Source organism: Danio aesculapii, chromosome 24 (assembly GCF_903798145.1).
Source record: "Danio aesculapii chromosome 24, fDanAes4.1, whole genome shotgun sequence".
Taxonomy (NCBI): Eukaryota; Metazoa; Chordata; class Actinopteri; order Cypriniformes; family Danionidae; genus Danio; species Danio aesculapii.
In genome coordinates this window covers 5,895,914-5,919,407 of record NC_079458.1, presented here as the reverse complement: position 1 = coordinate 5,919,407, position 23,494 = coordinate 5,895,914, and the positions used below count along the sequence as shown (strand labels likewise).

Genomic DNA, 23,494 nt, shown 5'->3' with positions numbered 1-23,494 from the left:
AAAATGAATAAAATGTATATTATATAGATTTATATAGATGTGTTATATAAATGCTTTTATTTTACTTAAAATATTTAGATACAATATTATTTCAATTGTATTACTATAAACTGTTGTTCATTAACAGATCAAAGTTCATTTAAATGTGTACATTTCTGTTTCAGTTGGAAAATATGTTGATTATTTATTTATTTATTTAATAATATTTTTGTATATGGGGGGGGAAAGTGTTCAAATGTCAATTGTTAAGAGTTATATTAAGTGAGTTGTATTATTTAAAAAAACCTGAAGGGAAAGATTGATTACAGAAATAAAAGTTGTTGACACATTTATGATGCTTTAATTACTTTTAAATATGGTTGTCTTAAAAAGTCTTAAAATGTCTTAAATATCAAAAAAATATTTAGGCCTTAAACAGATTTAAGTTCGCTGATAAATGATGTCATACGTCTCTAAATCATTTTAAACGTGTCTTAATCGTGCTGTGTCTATATACGGGTGCTTTCACTCCTAGACTTTTGTTTCAGAGTCTCGTTTGCCCAGTAAGCGCGATTTGGTTGGCACATGTGAAACCAGCAATCGCGCTCTGATCCGCGCCAAAACAATCGATCCGAGATCGCCTGAATGAGGTGGTCTCGGCTCGATTGATACGAACTCTGGAGCGGATCGATTATAGTAAGAAAGCAAAATGATCCGAGCCCGGCTTTATCACAGTGTATTATGGATATGTAATAGACATATATATGGCTATATTAAGAGAGAATTATGAGTACGGTGGCATTCCTTCCAGTAAATGTGCATTTCATGTCAAATACGAAAGTCAAAGCATGCTAACTCTTAACGAGAGCGGTTTATTCATTAGGAAAACTGACCCAACTGCAGTCTTGGTTTATCTGTTATTTCTCTCTATAATGTAAAGCCTATAATGTATAAGCCAACTGCTATGTATGAGAAAAAAAATACAAATACAAAATGAAAGCGCAGCTTTTCGCTTATAATGTGTTGTTGCTCATCGTCATAAATTAAAATAAGGCTGCATGACAGCTGAGCAGGACTGTGCAAAATAAACCCTGAAACTCTGACCAATGTGAGGAGAGTTTACTCGCACGTGACTTGTTTTAGCTCTTTTGGTCCGTTTAGAAACTTTGCCATGTGAAAGCGAACCGCACCAAGAACAAAGAGCAACAGTGTAACAATTTTAATCTCTGTTTCGGAACAAATGAATCGAAATAGGTGTGAAAGCACCCATCAACCCAATCAGGCCAACACCCATCCAATATGTGTTAATTATCTTAATTATCTTCCTTACATTAAAATTATTATTATTATTGTTATTATTATTATTATTATTAATCCATTTATTCATTTTCCTTCGGCTCAGTCCCTTTATTCATCAGGGGTCACCACAGTGGAATGAACCACCAACTTATCCAGCATATGTTTTACACAGCGGATGCCCTTCCAGCTGCAACCCAGCACTGGGAAACACCAATACACTCTCACACATACACTACGGCCAATTTAGTTTATTCAATTCACCTATAGCGCATGTGTTTGGGCTTTTGGGGAAACCGGAGCACCCAGGAGAAACCCATGCCAACACAGGGAGAACATGCAAACTCCACACAGAAATGGCAACTGAGACAGCCGGGTATTGAACCAGCGACCTTGCTGTGAGGTGAACGTACTACCCGCTGCACCACCGTGAAGCCCCATTATTATTATTATTATTATTATTATTATTATTATTATTATTATTGTTATTATTATTATTATTGTTTTATTGTTATCATTATTATTATTATTATTATTGTTATTATTATTATTGTTATTATTAATATTGTTGTTGTTATTGTTATTATTATTATTATTATTATTATTATTATTATTATTATTATTGTTTTATTGTTATCATTATTATTATTATTATTATTGTTATTATTAATATTGTTGTTGTTATTGTTATTATTATTATTATTATTATTATTATTATTATTATTATTATTATTATTATTGTTTTATTGTTATCATTATTATTATTATTATTATTGTTATTATTATTATTGTTATTATTAATATTGTTATTGTTATTATTATTATTATTATTATTATTATTATTATTATTATTATTATTATTATTATTATTATTATTGTTGTTGTTGTTATTGTTATTATTATTATTATTATTATTATTATTATTATTATTATTATTATTATTATTATTATTGTTGTTGTTATTGTTGTTATTATTATTATTATTATTATTATTATTATTGTTATTGTTATTATTATTATTATTATTATTATTATTGTTGTTGTTGTTGTTGTTGTTATTGTTATTATTATTATTATTATTAGTATTATTAGTATTATTATTATTACTAATAATATTATTCTTATTATTAAGAACAGTTATGCCTAAAAGGTATCAATTATAATATTTTAAATAGGATAAATAAAAAATGTCCACTAGCCTTTAAAATAATCCTTTATTTATAATCTATTTATTGTTTAGCCCTATGTAGGTCTGAAATTTCATCAATAATGGTCTTAAAATGATCTTTAAAAGTCCTCAAATGGACTTGGTGAAACCTGCAGAAACCCTGTTTAATGATTTTTCGTTATGATTTTTCAGCGTTTCGTCTAAAGGGGAATTTCGAGCTTCATCTGCTCCTTTGATTCCCAATCCGTTTCCGGAGCTCTGCAGTCCGACACAGTCTCCAGTGCTGACCGGCTCTCTGGGCGTCAGGGATCCTCCATCTGACAGCAGCACACATGTAAGTGAAGCCCCATGCTTTTATCCATGACAGACTGTCGCCTGTAGCGCTGTGAATTCTCCACGAATATTATAGGTGACACCTGTTCCTCTGGGGAAATACAGAACATCACAGGGCATTGAGTTCATAGACGTGTTGACAGAAGTTGCTGTCACTTTCTTTAGCGCTCATGACTTTAAAGTGCATTTATTCGGCTTTTTTTTATATTAGCTTTCATGTATTGTGTAACGTAGCTGTTTGTGAATGTAAAGATAAATGGGGTAATTATCTCCCAAAAGAAAGATTTAGGACTTAGGATTTAGGATTTTCCTTGGCTGTATTAACATGTTAACACCGTGCTGGTACAAACATTTCACTGCTAGAATATTTAGCATATTTGGTGAATTTAATATGAACATGTTTTAATGCTGTGCTTGCATAAATGGCACGTTTCTAGCTTGAATGAACATAGTTATCATGCTTCTATCAATATTTGTCATGTTAACCATGTGGCTAGGTAGAATTTACGTTATGATAGCATGTTTTAATGTAATGCTAGCATGAATTGGCATGATTATTGCATGCTTTAGCACATGGCTAACATGTTTTACTGCTGGGAAAAAATATCATGTTGTTAGGATATTTAGAATATTTGCTGAATTGAATTAACATGAAAACATTATCATGTTTTATTGCTTTGCAAATGTAAAATAGCATGTTTCTTACATGGTCTAACACAATTATCATAATAAATAATCATAGAAACAGGTTTCCCATGTGCCTAGCAAACATTTATCTAATGATAGAATGTTTTTGTGTAATGGTGCTAGCATGAATTGGCATGTTTTAGCACATAGCTAGCACGTTTTACTGCTGTGATGAATTATCATGTTGTTAGGATATTAAGAATAGTTGCAGAATTATAGAAACATGTTTAACATGTAACTAACAAACATTTACCTGATGATAGCATGTTTTCATGTAATGGTGCTAGTATGAATTGGCATGCTTATAGCATATTTTATCACGTGGCTAACAATTTACTCCTGAGATGAAAGTTATTTAGTGTATTTGCTGAATTGAATTTACATGAACACATTATCATGTTTTAACGCTATGCTAACATATAATATCATGCTAATAGCATGTTTCTAGCATGGTCTAGCACAATTATCATATTTCGATCATTGTTTATTATTTTTATCATGTGGCTGGCAATAATTTACTTGATGATAGCATGTTTTAATGTAATGCTAGCATGAATTGGCATGTTTGTCACATGTGTTAGCACATGGCCAACATGTTTTACTGCTAGGATGAATTACCATGTTAGGATATTTAGTGTATTTGCTGAGTTGAATAGACCTGAACACATTATCATGTTTTAACGCTATGCTAACATATAATATCATGCTAATAGCATGTTTCTAGCATGGTCTAGCACAATTATCATATCTCGATCATTGTTTATTATTTTTATCATGTGGCTGGCAATAATTTACTTGATGATAGCATGTTTTAATGTAATGCTAGCATGAATTGGCATGTTTGTCACATGTGTTAGCACATGGCCAACATGTTTTACTGCTGGGATGAATTACCATGTTAGTTATATTTAGTTATATTTAGATGAATTACCATGTTAGTCTATATTTAGTGTATTTGCTGAGTTGAATAGACCTGAACACATTATCATGTTTTAACGCTATGCTAACAGAATAGAATGCTAATTGCATGGTCTAGCACAATGATCATATCTCTATCATTATTTAATATGTTTACCATGTGGCTAGCAATAATTTACTTGATGATAGCATGTTTTAATGTAATACTAGCATGAATTGGCATGTTTATTGTGTTTTAACACATGGCTAACCAGTTTTACTGCTGGGTTGAATTATCATGTTGTTAAGATATTTAGCGTAGATATTTTGCTAAATTTAATTAACATAAGAATATAATAATTTTTAATGCTATGCTAACAAAATAGCATGCTTACAGCATATTTCTCTCATGGTCTAACACAATTATCATATCTCTATCATTATTTATTATGTTTATGTGGCTATCAAACATTTATCTGATAATAGCATGTTTTTATGTAATGGTGCTAGCATGAATTGGCATGTTTATTGCATGTTTTAACACATAGCTAACACGTTTTACTGCTGGGGTGAATTATCATGTTAGGATATTTAACATATTTTGCTGAATTTAATTAACTTGAGAACATGATAATTTTTAATGCTATGCTAACATAAAATAGCATGCTAATATCATGTTTCTAGCATGATTAAAGACAATTATCATGTTTCTATCATCATCATGTTTACCATGTAGCTAGCAAAAATGTACATAATATCATGTTTTAATGTAATGCTAGCATGAATTGGCATGTTTTAGCACATAGCTAGCATGTTTTACTGTTGAGGTAAATTATCATGTTGTTGGGATATTTGGCATATTTGCTGAATTTAATTAACATGAGAACAAGATTATTTTTAATGCTATGCTAACATAAAATAGCATTCTAATAGCATGTTTCTAGCATAATTAAAGACAATTATTATTTTTCTATCATTATTTATTGTTTACCATGTAGCTAGCAAGAATATACATGATATCATGTTTTAATGTAATGCTAGCATGAATTGGCATGTTTATTGCATGTTTTAGCACATGGCTAGCATGTTTTACTGCTGAGGTAAATTATCATGTTGTTGGGATATTTAGCATATTTTCTGAACTTGGTTAACGTGAAACATGATAATTTTTAATGCTATGCTAACATAAAATAGCATGCTAATAGCATATTTCTAATTATCATTACACACCCAAACAAATAAGTAAAATAAGCATTAAAGCAATTAACATTTAAAAAGCATAACTACAGTGTCAATTATATGTAAAATGCATGTTGGATGGTTATATTCTGGACTATATTCTAAGATTTGGCTTCAGATTACTTTCTAAATGACAGAAAGACTAATGAGCCATATGCCTGACAATAAATATTCTGTACATGTCTGTCCAAGTGTTTTTAGCCATGCAGCTTCAAAATCTCACTCTTTAGGGGCTTTTTAAATGCATGAAAAGTCATTATGTATGTTCTGGAAAACGGTTGACCAGATTGTTATGTTTATTCATAGGTGGTTCGGGTTTTCAGCGATGCCACACACAGCCGTTCAGTCCTGGTTTCCTCCAGAGCGACAGCACATGATGTCTGTCAGATGCTGGCTCAGAGCGCACACTGCACAGATGAGGAAAGCTGGGCTCTCATTGAACATCATACTGCTTTAGGCCTGGGTAAGACGCATGAGAGAAAAATGTAAATTTATTTAACCTAATTTAATGTAATTTAATTTAATGTAACTATTTAATTTAAATTTAATGTAACTTAAATAAAATTTATTGTAACTTAATTTAATTAAACTTTTATTTAATGTAACTTAATTTAATTTTAATTTATTTTAATTTAATGCAACTAATTTAATTTAATTTAATGTAACTTCATTTAAATTAATTAATTTTTTTATTTGCCTCAGCAATAGTGAGTAAGCAGTTTCATGTAGCTCCCGGGTTCACATTTTTTTAACAGTGTTAATATCAAATTTAATTAATTAATTTATGTTTCACATTTTTTATGGTAATATATATTTTATTTGCTGTAGTAATTGTGTGCAAGCACTTTAAAATATAAAATATGCTTTAAAAATAAATTAAAAGCATTAATTAATTAATTTGGCGGAGCTTTAATTTAATTTAAACTATTTTTTAAAGTAATTTAATTAAATGTAACTTATTTTAATTAGAATTTTTATTTAATGTAACCTAATTTAATATAACTTAATTTAATTTTCATTTATTTTAATTTAATATATCTTAATGTAATGTAACTAAATTAATTTAATGTGACCTAATTTAATTTAATTTAATGTAACTTAATTTAATATAACTTAATTTAATTTTAATTTAATGTAATTTAATTTAGCTTTAATTTATTTTAATTTAATATAATTTAATGTAACAATTTAATTTACTTACATTTTTATTTGCCTTAGCAGTAATGTGTAAGCAGTTTCAAATCGCTCCAGATTTCACATTTTTTAACAAAGTAATATCAAATTTAATTATTTATGTTTCACATTTTTTATGATAATATATATTTTATTTTATTTTATATGCTCTAGCAAATGTTTGGAAGCAGTTTAAACATAAAATATGCTTTCAAATAAATTAAAATCAAAAATAAATTAATTAGTTGATAAATTAGCATGTATAGTAAAATAATATTTTCTCAGCAAATTTACAAATAAATATTAAAACTAAAACTAATTTAAAAATGCAAAACTAGAAAAACATTGGTAGGCGGAGCTATTGATTGATGGGCGGAGCAAAGCAGGCAGTGATCTAGAAGTGGGCGTTGATATTCTGTGGAGATGGAGTTTATTCACACTATTACATAATAAAGTGTCACATACTGTGCAAAGCCATTTTGGCTTCAATGTAAGCAGTTTTATGCTACTAAAAAGGTCTGGAGTTACTACAATGAAAAAATATGTAAAAAGATCAAGAACATTTTGATTTCTGACCCTTTTAAAATTATTACATCGCAGTGGTGTAACCTTTTCTTCTGTCTCTGTTGAAGAATATGGTGAAGAGCAAAATGGAGTAAAATAATCTACCAAGACATTCATCTTCCACAATGTTGCCTAATAATTCAAATACTTAATAATAATTCACCAGCAAACAAAACCTAATAAGGCTTGTCAATAATTTTGTCAATATTGCCGGAATTGTCAATAAGGCTTGCCACAGCCATATCACCCCACAACCCAAGAGCGATTACTCACTGAAGCCAAGCAGGGCTGAGCCTGGTCAGTACCTGGATGGGAGACCACATGGGAAAACTAGGTTACTGTTGGAAGTGGAGTCAGTGAGTCCTAACGCCCCAGTGAAGTGAAGGGGACACTATACTGCTCAGTGAGCGCCGTCTTTTGGATGAGATGTTAAACCGAGGTCCTGACTCTCTGTGGTAAATAAAAATCAGTCTAACCCCGGTATCCCGGCCAAATTCCCTCCATCTGCCCTTACCCATCATGGCCTCCCAATCATCCCCATCCACCGAATTGGCTCTATCACTGTCTCTCCACTCCACCTATAGCTGATGTGTGGTGAGCGCACTGGCACTGTTGTCCTGTGGCTGCCGTCGCATCCTCTCTCATGATTGTGAAGCACTTCAGGTGTATGGCCATACATGATAAATGCGCTATATAAATACACATTACTTGCTTGCTTGTTTTGGAAAGCCCAGCAGGTTGCTGTTTTGCATGCACTTGTTGTTTTGCATGCAGTTTATTTATTTTTCTCACTGCAAAACAAATAGCTTTTGACAAATCGCAATGTAATTTCACATTCACGCTTCATTGTTCCACTAAATGCCGCCTCAAATGCCACCTTGTTTCTGAAGTGTGAATGGAAATAATGGTAACACAAAAGCTGACATTGTGCTTCTACGACTGGTTCTTTTAAAGGAATCAGGCCCAGGGGTGTTTTGTGGAAAGCAGCAGTAAAATGAACACAACTAACGTGTTATACTGGCTTTTACAATGGCTGTAGTTAATCTTTTGACAGGCGCTGGCCTAAGTTTCATCAACCTTTAGCTTGAAAAGAAATCTCTCTTTTTTATGTTTTCTCATATTTATAAAGCACATGTAGAACAGTTTAATAAGTAAAAAAGGATTGTTTTTTTGTAATTAACACTATTTATCTTGCTGATTACAATCACCATTTTATTTTCATTCATTAATTCATTTTCCATTAGCTTAGTCTCTTATTCATCAGGGGTCGCCACAGTGGAATGAACCACCAACTATTCCAGCATATGATTTATGCAGTGGATGACCTTCCGGTCGCAATCCAGTACTAGGAAACACCCACACACTCTCACATTCACACACACTCATACAATACGGGCAATTTAGTTAATCTAATTCACCTACTGTATGGTGCATGTGTTTGGACTAATGGTAATATAAATAGTAAATTATATAATATTATTTGATTATAATATATATAAAGCTAATATAATTTTTTTGTTATTATTTGATTTGATTTTGTTAGCTGTAACAATAGTGTGTAAATAGTTTCAAACTCCAGGTGTCCTATGTTTTTAACAATGTTAATATCAAATTTGAATAATTATTTAATTTATGTTTTACATTTCTTTGATTATGGTAATTTTATTTTATTTTATTAGCTGTAGCAATAATGTGTAACCTAGTTTAGACAGCTCCAGGTTTCACATTTATTAATAATGGTAATATCAAATTTAATTAATAATTTCACATTTTTTAAATATGGTCATATTAATTTATTTTATTTATTTATTTATTTTAATTTTATTTTATTAGCTGTAGTAATAGTGTGTAAAAAATTTCAGACAGCTCCAGTGGTGTAAAGTATCACATTACAAATACTCAAATTACTGTAATTGTACTTTTGCTCAAGACATGGGTGCTTTATAAATGCAGAAAACTGTTTGGAAGCATTAAAAGTGTCAAAGAAGACGGCCAAAATCTTTACACGCATTGACCCAGAGACTGTTTAGATGCATGTCACTGATGAAAAAATGACGATGTTTACTGAATGAAGACTGAAATGGTCTTAAACACCCAGCAGGCACAAGACGTCAACATGACGTCAGATTGAAGTTGTACCCCAACGTCATGGGAACATTGCACTTTGTTTGGAAATGAAAATCGGGCTGACGATAGAACTCAACGTCAGGCCAACGTCAGTGTCCAACCTTAAAACAACCAAAAGGAGCGTCTAATGATGTTACAAGTTGATGTTGTGTGGACATTACCACTATGCCGTCTATCAGACTTTGGATTTTGGTTGCCATACCTGATAAATAAATGTCAGTATTTGATGTCAATATGATGTTGGTTTTAACGTCATTTGATGTCGTTGTTAGACATGAAAATAAGATTGTCCTTAGAAGCTGGCTAGACATTGAATTTTGGTCACCTAACGTCACAACCAAACTCTAACCTAATATTAATGTCTTATGTTGTGTGCCTGCTGGGCAATAACTAAATGCACTACAGAATGTTACGTTTACACACATCCACAAATTACATGTAAATTCATCAGCTTTTTACAGCGTAATACTCACTACTCAGTACTCTTGAGTACTTTTGAAATGTCTACTTTTTCTTCAAACTTTTACTTTTACTCTACTCGCACTACATTTTTAGGCAAGTATTGGTACTTTCACCCAAGTATGATTTTTCATTACTCTTTCCACCACTGGAAAGCTCCAGGTTTCACACATTCTTGGAAATTTAATATCAAATTTAATAAATTATTTCTGTTTTACATTTTTGGATTATGGTGAAATCAGGTCCAGGTTTCAAATTTTTTTTAAATATTGGTAATATCAAATTAATTTATTATTTAAAATAAATTTTATTTATTTATTTATTTATTTATTTATTTATTTATTTATTTATTTATTTATATTTTATTTATTTATTTATTTATTTATTTATTTATATTTTATTTATATTTTATTTTATTTTATTTTACACAAATAAACACCAATTTTTTTATTTATGTAATTTAATTTAATTAAAAAGTTAACATAAGATAACCATTTTATCCTCGCCCTTTATTAATTATATTGTTTAAACCCTCATAATGCAATGGCTGCAAATAATACGTTCTTTATTTTATTGTATAGTGTAATGATTGAACTAGTAAGACCATTTGCATTTAGTCTTTTATTGCATGTGTCTGTATTTCCAGAGCGCTGTCTTGAAGACCACGAGCTTGTGCTGCAGGTTCAGTCCTCCTGGCCTGTAGAGGGCGACACTAAGCTGCTCTTCCGCAAAAACTACGCCAAGTACGAGTTCTTCAAGAAACCTGTGGTATGAAGACAAAAATACAATTTACTGTACGTTTGAATTCAAGCATAGATCATCTTTAGCCATGTTTGACTGTGTCTTTTTCTGCAGTCATTTTTCCCAGAGCACATGATCTCCGACAGCGCTGATGTCACTAAAGGCATGACATCATCAGAGCTGGTCCAGGTAGGAGGATCTAGAGCTTTTAAAGGGGTGTATGTACCAAATATGTACCATTCTCTGCAGTCCACTTATAATAATACCAAGATCTTTACATTAAAACAAATCATAACATAAAGTCGTTTTCTGGCCAGTTTCGATCTCTCATTGGAACACAACATTTAAACAAATAAGAAGGATATTTGTGGTCACAGTTTGACACAGACGAGTTGAAACAAACCAGCACTGATGCTGATCGCCTCTGCTGCTGGGAGCTACGTCATAAACTCAACATATAGGTTACTGATGATTTAGTGTAACCTACAACCAACAAACCAACCTTTTTACATTTGGAAAGTTTGTTATTTCTAGTTCTTATATAATAACAATTTTTTAAATAGCCTACATGATCTACGAATCAAACAAATCCAATGATTTTTCATAATGATAACTCCGCACCAATCTGAGGCTTTCGTTTTATAGCTTATAAAACATGTATGCAAATATAAACAATTTTACATGTAAACAACAAAATTGTTATATGCTATAGTAGTCTATACTTCACTGAAAGTCATTATACGGGTCCTAAGGTTCAAACACACTGGCACAAGCACACATGAACCGCGAGTGAGGCGGGGGAAATAAGTTATTATGACACGATCTTTAAACTAATGTCTTCTATTAAAATGTTAAAAGGGGTTTTGTGACATAATAATAACAACGAAGCATTAATCAAATGCATATTTTCAGTGGAGCGATCAACTTAATAGCCTGATATTTTTATTTGATGGAAGAAAAAAAACATGATTGGAAAAACAGCCTATGCCAGTTCTTAAAAAGGATTCAGTCAGTGTTTTCATTTTGTAATCTAAATTTGTCATTTGTCATAAATGGACAGATTATCATGTGTAGTAAAAATAATATTTTCTCCGCAAATTTACAAATAGTTTTAAATTAAAACTAATTTTAAAACGCAAAACTAGAATATCATTGGTAGGTGGGGCTATTGATTGATGGGCGGAGCCAAGCAGGCAGTGATCTAGAAGTGGGCGTTGATATTCTACAGAGGCGGAGTTTAGTCACACTATTATCTATTACACTATTATAATCAAGTGTCACATACTGTGCAAAATCTGTCATTTTGGCTTCAATGTAAGCCGTTTTGATGCTAACGAGAAAGTCTGGAGTTACCTAGAGAATACTTTTTGTTACTACAATAAAAAAATATGTAAAAAGATAAGCTAATTTAGATTTTGACCCCCTTAAAATCATCAAACGACAGCTGTACAGATTTCCTAACCATTTCCTCTGTCTCTGATAAAGAATATGGTGAAGAGCGGCTCCTGTCCGGAGATTCAGGGCTTTCTGCATGTGAGAGAGGGTGGAAAGAAATCCTGGAAGAAGCTGTACTTTGTTTTGCGGCGGTCTGGGCTGTACTGCTCCAGCAAAGGACAGTCGAAGGTGCCGCAAACACACAAAAACACATTCATACACACATTCATTTGTTCTGTTTGGACATGTACAGCTGAAGTCATAATGATTCCTGTGAATTTTTCTTTCTTTTTCAAATATTTCCCAAATGATGTTTAACAGAGCAAGGAATTTTTCACAGTATTTCCTATAATATTTTTTCTTCTGGAGGAAGTCTTATTTGTTTTATTTTGGCTAGAATAAAAGCAGGTTAGAATTTTTAAAAACCATTTTAAAGTCAATATTATTAGCCCCCTTAAGCAATATTTGTTTCAATTATCTACAGAACAAACCACTGTTACCCAATGACTTGCCTAATTACCCTAACTTAATTAACCTAGTTAAGCCTTTAATTATCACTTTAAGCTGAATACTAGCATCTTGAAAAATATCTAGTCAAATATTATTTACTGTCATCATGACAAAGATAAAAGAAATCAGTCATTAGACTTCAACTGTATGTCTGTAGGAACCTCGGCACCTGCAGTTTACTGGAGATCTGGAAGATCTGAATGTGTTTACAGTGTTCAATGGCCGGAAACATTACGGGGCACCAGGAGAGCACATCTTCTGCATTAAGGCAAGTGTTATGAAGTGTTACTTTAGTATTATTGGTAAAATTTGATGGTGTTTATTATTGTTTTATATGTTTCTAATATTACAGTTATATATAACTTTAATTTGTTTTTAATATAAATGCTAGTAGTTTTTTATTTCTATATATTATTTTAGATTTACGTCGTATTCTGTTCATTTTCACTTGTTTATTTATTTGTTTATATGTTAATATGCGCTTTTTATTAATACGCATTGTATGTTAATAAATAAAATCATTAATGAAATCATTATCATAATAATTTTCTTATATGTTATTAGTGTTAGGCACATTCCTTTAAAAGAGTAATTAGTTATCATTACTAGTTCTCACAAATAGTAACTGATTTAATAACTGAGTTACATAATTATAAAAGTAACTCATTTCCAGGGAAAGTAACTATTGCGTTACTAAAAACAAATCTAATTTGTCAAGTAACTATAAAATAAATATAAAACTTGGTACACTAGTTTACACTATTTTAATGTTGTTGTGGGACAATGTGAGAGACAACGGCAGCATGTCCTCAATCATATATCTAGATATTGTTTTGTTTAATTCTGTCTGAGTAATAAGTGTTTGCGGTGGAGAAAAATGAAGTTTTATTTGCTTTGACGTCGTAGCTTAATCTCCTCCTTTGGTAGCAGAGCTCACGTTATCACCTGCGTAGCCACTGATTTTAATTGGATTACATTTACTTATCACCGACGCAGAGAGACTCTTTTTTTTTCTGGGTATAAGTTGCACAATACATAAACAGTCTTGCCTTTCACCTCAACGAGAGAAAAGTAGTACTTATATTTCCAGTTTGCAAACACTACCTTTACCATTCTGACTCCTGGTCTTTTGTGTGAACACCCGCCCTACTCTGCTTTTGATTGGCAAATGATGGAAGTGTTCTCTATCTAAGCCAATCATCACGTTCTCAGTTACACCACGTTCAGAGACACACCAATCATCATCACTGGTTGGTTACGAACACACACACACACACACACACACACACACACACACACACACGCACACACCAGAGAAAGAGAGGTGCTTTGGCTGAAAGAGACGCTGCTCGCATGAAAACTGCTTCAGTGTTCTCAATAATAGTAATGCACATTTTATTGTCAGTAACTGTAATGGCGTTGTACCGGGGGAAACAGTAATTCAATTGATTACTCGTAACTAAAAAAGAATCACTGCTAGTAACCCTGTTTATTTATAGCACCGTTATTCCCGTCACTGTATGTTATATTGTAATATTATGTTACAATATATTTATTATTATGTTAATATATTATTCAAATCAAAGAAGTATTATTGTTCAATTAAAGAGTTCATATTTCAAAATACCAAAGCTTTACATTTTATTTGTATTTTTGGTGTTTTCAGTATTTTTATTATGTTAATTTATTTATTTGCATTTTTATTTATTCATTTAAAATTTGCCAAAATGATAACTATGATAAAATGCCAGATACTTTTTTAAAAATAATTACATAAAAAAATATATTTGTTATGTATATTAAATAATAATAATTATAATTCATTTATTTTCTTTTCGGCTGAGTCCCTTTATTAATCTGGGGTCGCCACAGCGGATGAACCGCCAACTTATCCAGCATATGTTTTACGCATTTGCCCTTCCAGCCATAACCCAACACTGGGAAACACCAATACACTCTCATTCACACTCATACACTGTGGATAATTCAGTTTATTCAATTCACCTATAATGCATGTCTTTGGACTGTGGGGGAAACCGGAGCACCCGGAGGAAACCCACACCAACACGGGACGAACATGCAAAACTCCACACAGAAATGCCAAATGACCCAGCCGGGGCTCGAACTAGCAACCTTCTTGCTGTAAGGTGATCGTACTACCCACTGTGCCACCGTGACACCCTATAATAATAATAAGCATTAATAATAATTCTTCCTTAAATTTATATAGAGCTTTTCTGGACACTCAAAGTGCTTTGCACATTTTTCGGGGGGGAATCTCCTCATCCACCACCAGTGTGCAACATCCACCTCTATGACGCAACAGCAGCCATATCACCACACACCAGCTGATTAGTGAAGAGGAGACCGTGATTATGAGTGAGCCGATTATGATATGGGGATGGTTAGGAGGTCATGATTTGACCAGTGGTCAAATTTGGCCAGGATGCCGGGGTTAAACCCCTACTCTTTTTTTGAAGGACATCCTGGCATTTTTAACGACCACAGAGAGTCAAGACCTCGGTTTAACATCTCATCCGAAAGACTGCGCTCACTGAGAAGTATAGAGTCCCCTTTACTATACTGGGTCGTTAGGACCCACACAGACCTCAGGTTGAGCGACCCTGCTTGTCTCACTAACACCACTTCCGCCGTTTTATTTTATTATTTTTTTATTCACTTGGCACATCATTTTGGCACCTAAATGAAATAAAATGTTTTCTCCTTTACATTATAACAGCATCAGAAGTCTAAATGTGGTTGTATTTGTATTCTAGTCTTCAAAAGAGCGGTTTCGCAGTCAGGATTTGAAGCTGATGTGTGCCGACAGTGAGCAGAGTCGAACGTGCTGGATCACGGCCTTCAGATTGTTTAAGGTACATCAACACATGCAAAAAACAAACCAGATCCGACTCATCTAAAACCTGTAATCAACGACTAAAGATATCTGATGTGTTTGTGTGCATTTTAGCATGGGACACAACTTCAGCAGAACTACCAGCTCTCCCAGTCCAGACTTCACAAGTCATCCAAATCAGACCCCAAGGTATAGCAAAATGTCTTTCTCTTTAAGAAGCCTGATATTTTCGGATATTCTTCAGGTAGTAAAGTATATATCTGTGAATGTAAAAGATCAGCTCAGAGTTTCTAAAGCTTCTCTGGCACATAAAATAGAAATGATTCTGAACTGCATGAAATAAGTCGTCAATAATTACAGTCGTATTAAAAAAATACATATCTGTTATGACCTTCTAACACTGTAGTTGTAGCCGAGACTAGTTAAGTTTGGTTTGTGTTATTGGCTTGTCAAGAAGAGGCTTTTTATTGGGCTGTGAAAGCAAATCGACTTCCAATTTGCATTTCTACAGTATGAGGACTCACGGTTGATCAAATCAAAGCCATTGCTTCTGCTTGGATCACTGTATTTACAAGTGCTAAAGAAATGCTGAAATTCAGATATGATAATGAGTGTTTGGTTACCTATACACCCTAAGCTGTTGACCAGTCATCATAACCAAGTAGACCATTCAACTGGGCAAATAGAGCAGCATAGAGCTATCTGACCAATGAGAGTAGAGTAGATTAGAGCCATCTGACGGATAAGAGCATAGTTCAAACGTCAGAGTGAAGTAGAATCATCTGACCAATCAGAGCAGCTTAGAGCCACCTGGCCAATCACAATAGAACAAAGCCATCTGACCAATCAGTGCAGAGTAGAGACCCATCTCACCAATGAGAGTAGAGTAGATTAGAGTAGAGCCATCGGAACAATAAGAGCAGAGTAGAGCCATCAGAGCGGAGTAGAATCATCTGTCCAATCAAAGCAGCTTAGAGCTTCTTGACCAATCACAATAGAATTAAGCCATCTGACCAATCAGAGCAGAGTTGAGCCATCTGAGCAATCAGAGCAGAATCGAATCATCTGGCCAATGAGAGCAGAGTAAAATCATCTAACCAATCAGAGCAGCTTAGAGCTATCTGACTAATGACTGCAGAGTAAACTAATCACAGTAGAGTAGACCCATCTGACCCATCAGAGTAGAATCTGACCAATTGAAGTGGAGTAGAATCATCTGGTCAATCAGAGTGGAATAGAATCATCTGGCCAATCGGAGCAGAGTAGAGCCATCTGGCCAATCCGAGCAGAGTAGAGCCATCTGACTAATTGGAGCAGAGTAGAGCCATCTGACCAATCAAAGCAGAGTAAAACATTCTGACCAATCAGAGCAGAGTAGGCTCTGGGTAAGGGGGTGTTTATAGGGACTGGATCTTTGAAGCAGCTTTCAGACGCTGAGAGAAATGAGCGCTGTAATGAATGTTATGAGGAAAATTAAAGTGCCTTTTGTCTTTGCATGGTGCTAAACCTGTTTAAACTAGCACAACAGGGGTGTTTTAAAAACAGCCCATCATGCACTGCTCTGATTTCATATATTAGCTTTGCATGAGGAAGAGCGCAGAAGTGTAAGTTATTCACTGGTCTTCCTCACGCATCAGTTCACAGACCGGGACGAGTCGATGGTGGCCATGGATTTTTCAGGGAAGAATGGTGGTCGAGTGATTCAGAATCCACACGAGGCCCACAATGCAGAGCAGGAGGAAGGACACAGCTGGAGGGTGTGTATGTGAACGCGTCTGCACTCAGGGGAAAATATCAGCTGCATTTTTCAACAGAATCCAGGCGGCACTGCTGCGAACGCCTGCTATACTGTCAAGTTCAGCACAAAACATTTATTATGCATTTATGCACCTTATGCATTTATTAAAAACAAGAGTTTAGATAAAAAGAAACGTCTACGTATATTACAAATACTACCAAGTACTTTTTTAAAAGGATACATTATTTAAATTTGTCAGGTTTTGGTAAACAGAAATATCTTTATATAAAACATGTAAATAAATGTAGATAAATATAAATATGTAATTAAATAAAATAGCTCAAATAATATTAAAGTAAGTTAAAAAGTGAATTAAGTTTAAGTAAGTTTAAGAAAATAAATTAAAATGTATTTTATATATGTCTGTATATACACTCACTGGCCACTTTATTAGGTACACCTTACTAGTACCAGGTTGGACCCCCTTTTACCTTCAGAACTGGCTTAATCCTTCGTGGCATAGATTCAACAAGAAATCTTTCTCAGAAATTTTGTTCCATATTGACATGATAGCATCACGCAGTTGCTGCAGATTTGTCGGCTGCACATCCATGATGTGAATCTCCCGTTCCACCACATCCCATAGGTGCTCTATTGGAGTGAGCTCTGGTGACTGTGGAGGCCATTTGCTGTACACTGTGGTCATAAAGGGATGGACATGATCAGCAAAAAGAATCAGGTAGGCTGTGGCGTTGACACAATGCTCAATTGGTACCAACAGGACCAAAGTGTGCCAAGAAAATATCCCCCACACCATTACACCACCACCAGCCTGAACCGTTGATACAAGGCAGGATGGGTCCATGCTTTCATGATGTTGATGCCAATTTCTGACCCGACCATCTGAATGTCGCAGCAGAAATCAAGACTCATCAGATCAGGCAACGTTTCTCCAATCTTCTATTGTCCAGTTTTGGTGAGCCTGTGTGAATTGTAGCTTCAGATTCTGTTCTTAGCTGACAGGAGTGGCACATGGTGTGGTCTTCTGCTGCTGTAGCTCATCCGCCTCTAGGTTGGATGTGTTGTGTGTTCAGAGATGCTCTTCTGCAGACCTCGGTTGTAACGAGTGGCTATTTGAGTTACTGTTGCCTTTCTATCAGCTGGAACTAATATTGCCATTCTCCTCTGACCGCTGGCATCAACAAGGCATTCGGGCCCACAGAACTACCACTCACTGGATATTTTCTCTCTTTCTGTAAACCCTAGAGATGGTTGTGCGTGAAAATCCCAGTAGATCAGCACTTTCTTGAAATACTCAGACCAGCCCGTCGGGCACCAACAACCACGCCACGCTCCAAGTCACTTAAATCACCTTTCTTCCCCATTCTGATGCTCGGTTTGAACTGCAGCAGGTCTTCTTGGCCATGTCTACATGCCTAAATGCATTGAGTTGCTGCCATGTGATTGGCTGATTAGAAATTTGCGTTAACGAGCAGTTGGATAGGTGTACCTAATAAAGTGGCCGGTGAGTGTATATACGTGTATTTCAGAATAATTAATATATTTATTTTTATCTTTATTTGTTGTTATTTCTGTCTCTTCAAACTATATTTGAAATAAAATTGGTTTATTAATAAATTATGACAATTTTAAAAGAAAATTCATTGGGCTTGTTTTAATAGACAAGGTTTAGACTACGACAAGATTAGACCATATAGTTCAGTTAGTATTATAAAAATGTTTTTATTTTAGTAACTATTTAATTTTAGTAATTAATAATCATTTTTTTTTTGTTATTTGTTTTATTATTATCTTAATGATCGATTTTAGAAAAATCATTATTGATGTGCATCTTGAGACAAAACAAATATACTGCTGTATTTTAAGATCAGTCGGTACAAGTTAAGTAAAAAAATTTACTTTTTAGTCTGTGAAACTGAGGAAAATCTATGGATTGTTTTCTCTAATGGTTTGTTTTTTGTATTTTAGAAAAGAGAAGCTTTGCGTCACAGTTTACCCCCCAACAGCCATGGCTCACAGCTGCCCTGTGAGTTTCTCATTTCAGCATTAATAAATCATAATTGTGATGAACAGATCTCTCTGAATACTGCAATGTTTCTGCACAGCGGTTCACCGGGTCCAGCCGTGGTTTCATGGGGGTGTGTCTCGAACTAAAGCTGAAAGGCTATTGGAAGAGCAGGGAGGAGTGGACGGGTCAGAATCAACTTAAGAATCATTTTGCTTATCGTTCATGTTTGTGCTGTAAACTTGTGTTTATATACAGTTAAAGCCAAAATTATTCGCCTCCTGTGAATTTTAGTTTTATTCTCAAGTCTTTCCCGAATAATGTTTAACAGAGAGCAAGGAATTTTTCACAGTATTTCCTATATTTTTTCTTCTGGAGAAAGTATTTGTGTTATTTCGGCTAGAATAAAAGCAATTTAGATTTTTTTAAAAACCATTTTAAGGTCAATATTATTAGCCCCAAATTCAATAATTGTTTTCAATTGTCTACAGAACAAACCACTATAATTCAATCACTTGTCTAATTCCCCTGACTTGCCTAATCGACCTAGTTAAACCTTTAAATGTCACTTTAAGCTATATAGAAGTGTCTTGAACAATATCTAGTCAAATATTATTTACTGTCATCATGGCAAAGATAAAATAAATCAGTGATTAGAGATGAGTTATTAAACTATTATGATTAGAAATGTGTTAAAAAATCTCTCTGGTAAACAGAAATTGGGGTAAAATATACAGGAGGGTTAATAATTCAAAAGGGCTAATAATTCTGACTTCAACAGTAGTTTTGTCTTTTCTGGTGAACAGGATGTATTTGATTCGTGACAGTCAGCTTCACGTGCAGTGCTTTGTGCTTTCATTGTGGCATGAACTCAAGACAAAACACTACCTCATCATTCCTGTAAGTCTTTATTCCTTATTGTGAATCAACTTACTTTTAATCAAGAATCAAATTAACTATTAAAATACTATTCATTAAATTGTATTAAATCTATATAAAAGAAGTATATTTAATATAATCAGTGTTGCCAGATTGGTCAGTTTTGAATTTGATTGTGCGGAAAAAAAATGGCACATGCGGGTTGGCAATATTTGGGCGGTTTTGAAACTTAAATTTTACATGCAGCTTATTATTAACAGTTGTGTGCTCCTACTCCTACATTCAGTTAGTAGTGACCAGTGCATCCACCTATCCACAAGAGGAGGTGAAGGAAAGTTGTATCAAAATTGGACTCCCTGGACAAATCTGACTCCCCTTCACGAGCATCACGCAGCACCTGAAGTTAAACTCACAGCGGTTTATCATAACTTATCGATCATTTTTTCTTGCAATTGACAGCAAGAACAAACATAGAAGTGTTGTCTGATTGACATGCAGCACCTAATTATGTTTAAAAGAATTTAAAATGACAAATGGGATGAATTCATACCCCATTTTGAAATTAAAACATACTCTTAATAGTGGTTTCCCAGTGTTTCTCAGTGATGGGTTCCGATGCGTTAAACATGCTGGATAAGTTGGCGGTTCATTCCGCTGTGGCGACCCCTGATAAATAAAGGGACTAAGCCGACAAATGACTGACGGAAAAAATATTACTCTAATATTTTGTGCGTTTTTTTGCACGTGTGGGCGTGTTTTTGACTGCTTTTAAAGAAGAAAAAACTTGGCTATATCTGGCAACACTGAATATAATACGATCTAAAATGATTTAATATCTGAAAATTCTGTTGTATTGCATTCATTTAGTTGCAAACATGATAAAAATAATATCTGCATATTTAATTATACACACATACAAATGTATATTTATTTTTATATAGCAGATTTTTAATATACGGTTCTCAGCATATATAAGTACACCCCTCACAAATCTCTTGTTTAAATTAATATTTTCTATAGGAAGCTTTACAATATTATATTTGTGCATATACATTAGATTAGTCAGTACTGAGCCAAATCTGGAGCTAATCTAACAAAAATAACTAGTACACCCACATTTATGTTATAGAAACAATAATAAATACAAATAAAAAAGAGGAAAAATCAAGAGAAGCAAAAAAAAAATGGTAAAATTTAGTTGAAATTTTGTAGGGTGTAATATTTTGCTTGAATTTAATTGTGTTATCTTTCAATTTCTAAATATGTTTGGTGACTAAAATATTATTGTAATAAATAAATCCATTTAATAAATCTGTTTTGTTTAAATGCACCAAAATACATCACCTATATTCACTGAGAAATGGATAAATATATTCATTTTTAAAATGGGGTGTACTCAATTATGCCTGAGCACTGTATATAAAAGTAGTATATTTAATATAATACAATCTAAAATGATGTAATAGCTGAAAGATTAATTGCATTGCATTAATTTAGTTGCAAATATGATATAAACAAAATCTGCATATTTAATTATACACATAAATAGATGTATATTTATTTTTATATTTTAAATATTTAATGTACAGTGCTCAGCATATACAAGTACACCCCTCACAAATCTCTCATTTAAATTCATCTTTTTAAAAGGAAGCTATACAATATTATATTTGTGCATATACATTAGATTAGTCAGTACTGAGCCAAATCTGGAGCTTATTTAACAAAATAAATTATGATAACGATCCAAAAGCTAGTACACCCAAATTTATATGTTATAGAAAAATATTAAATACAAATAAAAAAAGAAAAATCAAGAGAAGCAAAAAATATTAAAAATGTAGTTGAAATTTTGTAGGTTGTAATTTTTTTTGCATTTTATTTTGCTTGAATTTAATTGTATTATCTTTCAATTTCTAAATGTTTGGTGACTAAAACATTATTGTAATAAATCTGTTTTGTTTAAATACACCAAAATACATCGCCTATATTTACTGAGAAATTGATAAATATATTCATTTTTAAAATGGGGTGTACTCAATTATGCCTGAGCACTGTATATAAGAGTAGTATATTTAATATAATACAATCTAAAATGATGTAATAGCTGAAAGATTAATTGCATTGCATTAATTTAGTTGCAAATATGATATAAACAAAATCTGCATATTTAATTATATACATGTACAAATGTATATAAATTTTTAGATTGCAGATATTTAATATACACATATACAATGCTCAGCGTATATGAGTACACCCCACACATATCTCTTGTTTAAATTAATGTTTTCTATAGAAAGCTTTACAATTATATTTGTGCATATACATTAGATTAGTCAGTACTGAAGCCAAATCTAGAGCTGATCTAACAAAATAACTTATGATAACGGTCCAAAAGCTAGTACACCCAAATATATGTTACAGAAAAAATATTAAATACAAATTTAAAAAAAGAGGAAAAATTAAGAGAAGCAAAAAAAAATGACAAATTTTGTTGAAATTACTAAAAAATTGGTTGAAGTGACAGTACTGAAGCCAGATCTGGAGCTTATCTAACAAAATAACTTAAGATAACTATCTAAAATTTATATTTTAGGCAAAAATATTAAATAAAACATTTTAAATGAGCAAAAATCATGAAAAACAAAACAAATACAATTTTTATTTTGGAAGCTTGTAGTTTATACAATATTTTTCTTGAATTTAATTGTATTATCTTTCTATATCTAAATATGTTTGGTGACTAAAATATTATTTTAATAAATATATCCGTTTAATAAATCTGTTTTGTTTAACTGCACCAAAATATATTGCAGATACACTGAGAAATGGATAAATATATTCATTTTCAAAATGGGGTGTACTCAATTAAGCTTATTTATACACACACACACACACACACGCACACACACACACACACACACACACACACATTTAATTAATATTTTAGTTTTTCAAATGTATATTAGTTTATTAACCACTTAGTTATGTTCATCATGGTCTGTTCTTCTTGTGTGTTTGTGTGTGTGTGTGTAGTTGGAGAAGGGTGACAGGCAGTACTTCACTATGGATGATGGAGTCACACTGTTCTCAGACCTGCTTCAATTGGTGGAGTTTCACCAGATCAACCGCGGTACTTTACCCGTGTGTCTCAAACACCCCTGCACATGCATAGCTCTCTGACCATTCACCTCAAAACCTGAACCTAAGTGACCATGCACCTTTACGGCTTTCAGTTTACTCCCGCTGGATGTCAGGACATTCACACTAAAGCAAAAACAAGTTATATTTATATTAGATGTAGTAATAATGTGCTCTAGCAGAGTTTAGTCTTCAGTCCTGCTTATAAAATTAAAAGTACTTCTGTTTACTTCAGTCATCGTT

The 23,494-nt window shown here is 32.9% G+C and overlaps 1 protein-coding gene across 1 annotated transcript in view; it reads left to right on the top strand.

Annotated features, from left to right (window-relative positions):
• The window catches only part of grb7 (growth factor receptor bound protein 7), a 37,771-nt gene that overhangs the window by 11,723 nt on the left and 2,554 nt on the right, over positions 1-23,494 (top strand). Inside the window, exons 3-15 of the mRNA XM_056450846.1 lie at positions 2,636-2,777; positions 5,906-6,062; positions 10,569-10,690; positions 10,778-10,852; positions 12,149-12,286; positions 12,765-12,875; positions 15,385-15,483; positions 15,579-15,653; positions 17,102-17,221; positions 19,192-19,249; positions 19,329-19,416; positions 20,035-20,128; positions 23,147-23,494. The exon at positions 23,147-23,494 is cut by the window's right edge and continues 2,554 nt beyond it. Coding sequence (XP_056306821.1) covers positions 2,636-2,777; positions 5,906-6,062; positions 10,569-10,690; positions 10,778-10,852; positions 12,149-12,286; positions 12,765-12,875; positions 15,385-15,483; positions 15,579-15,653; positions 17,102-17,221; positions 19,192-19,249; positions 19,329-19,416; positions 20,035-20,128; positions 23,147-23,293 — 1,426 coding nt within the window. The 3' untranslated portion in view covers positions 23,294-23,494. The remainder of the gene's footprint in view (positions 1-2,635; positions 2,778-5,905; positions 6,063-10,568; positions 10,691-10,777; positions 10,853-12,148; positions 12,287-12,764; positions 12,876-15,384; positions 15,484-15,578; positions 15,654-17,101; positions 17,222-19,191; positions 19,250-19,328; positions 19,417-20,034; positions 20,129-23,146) is intronic.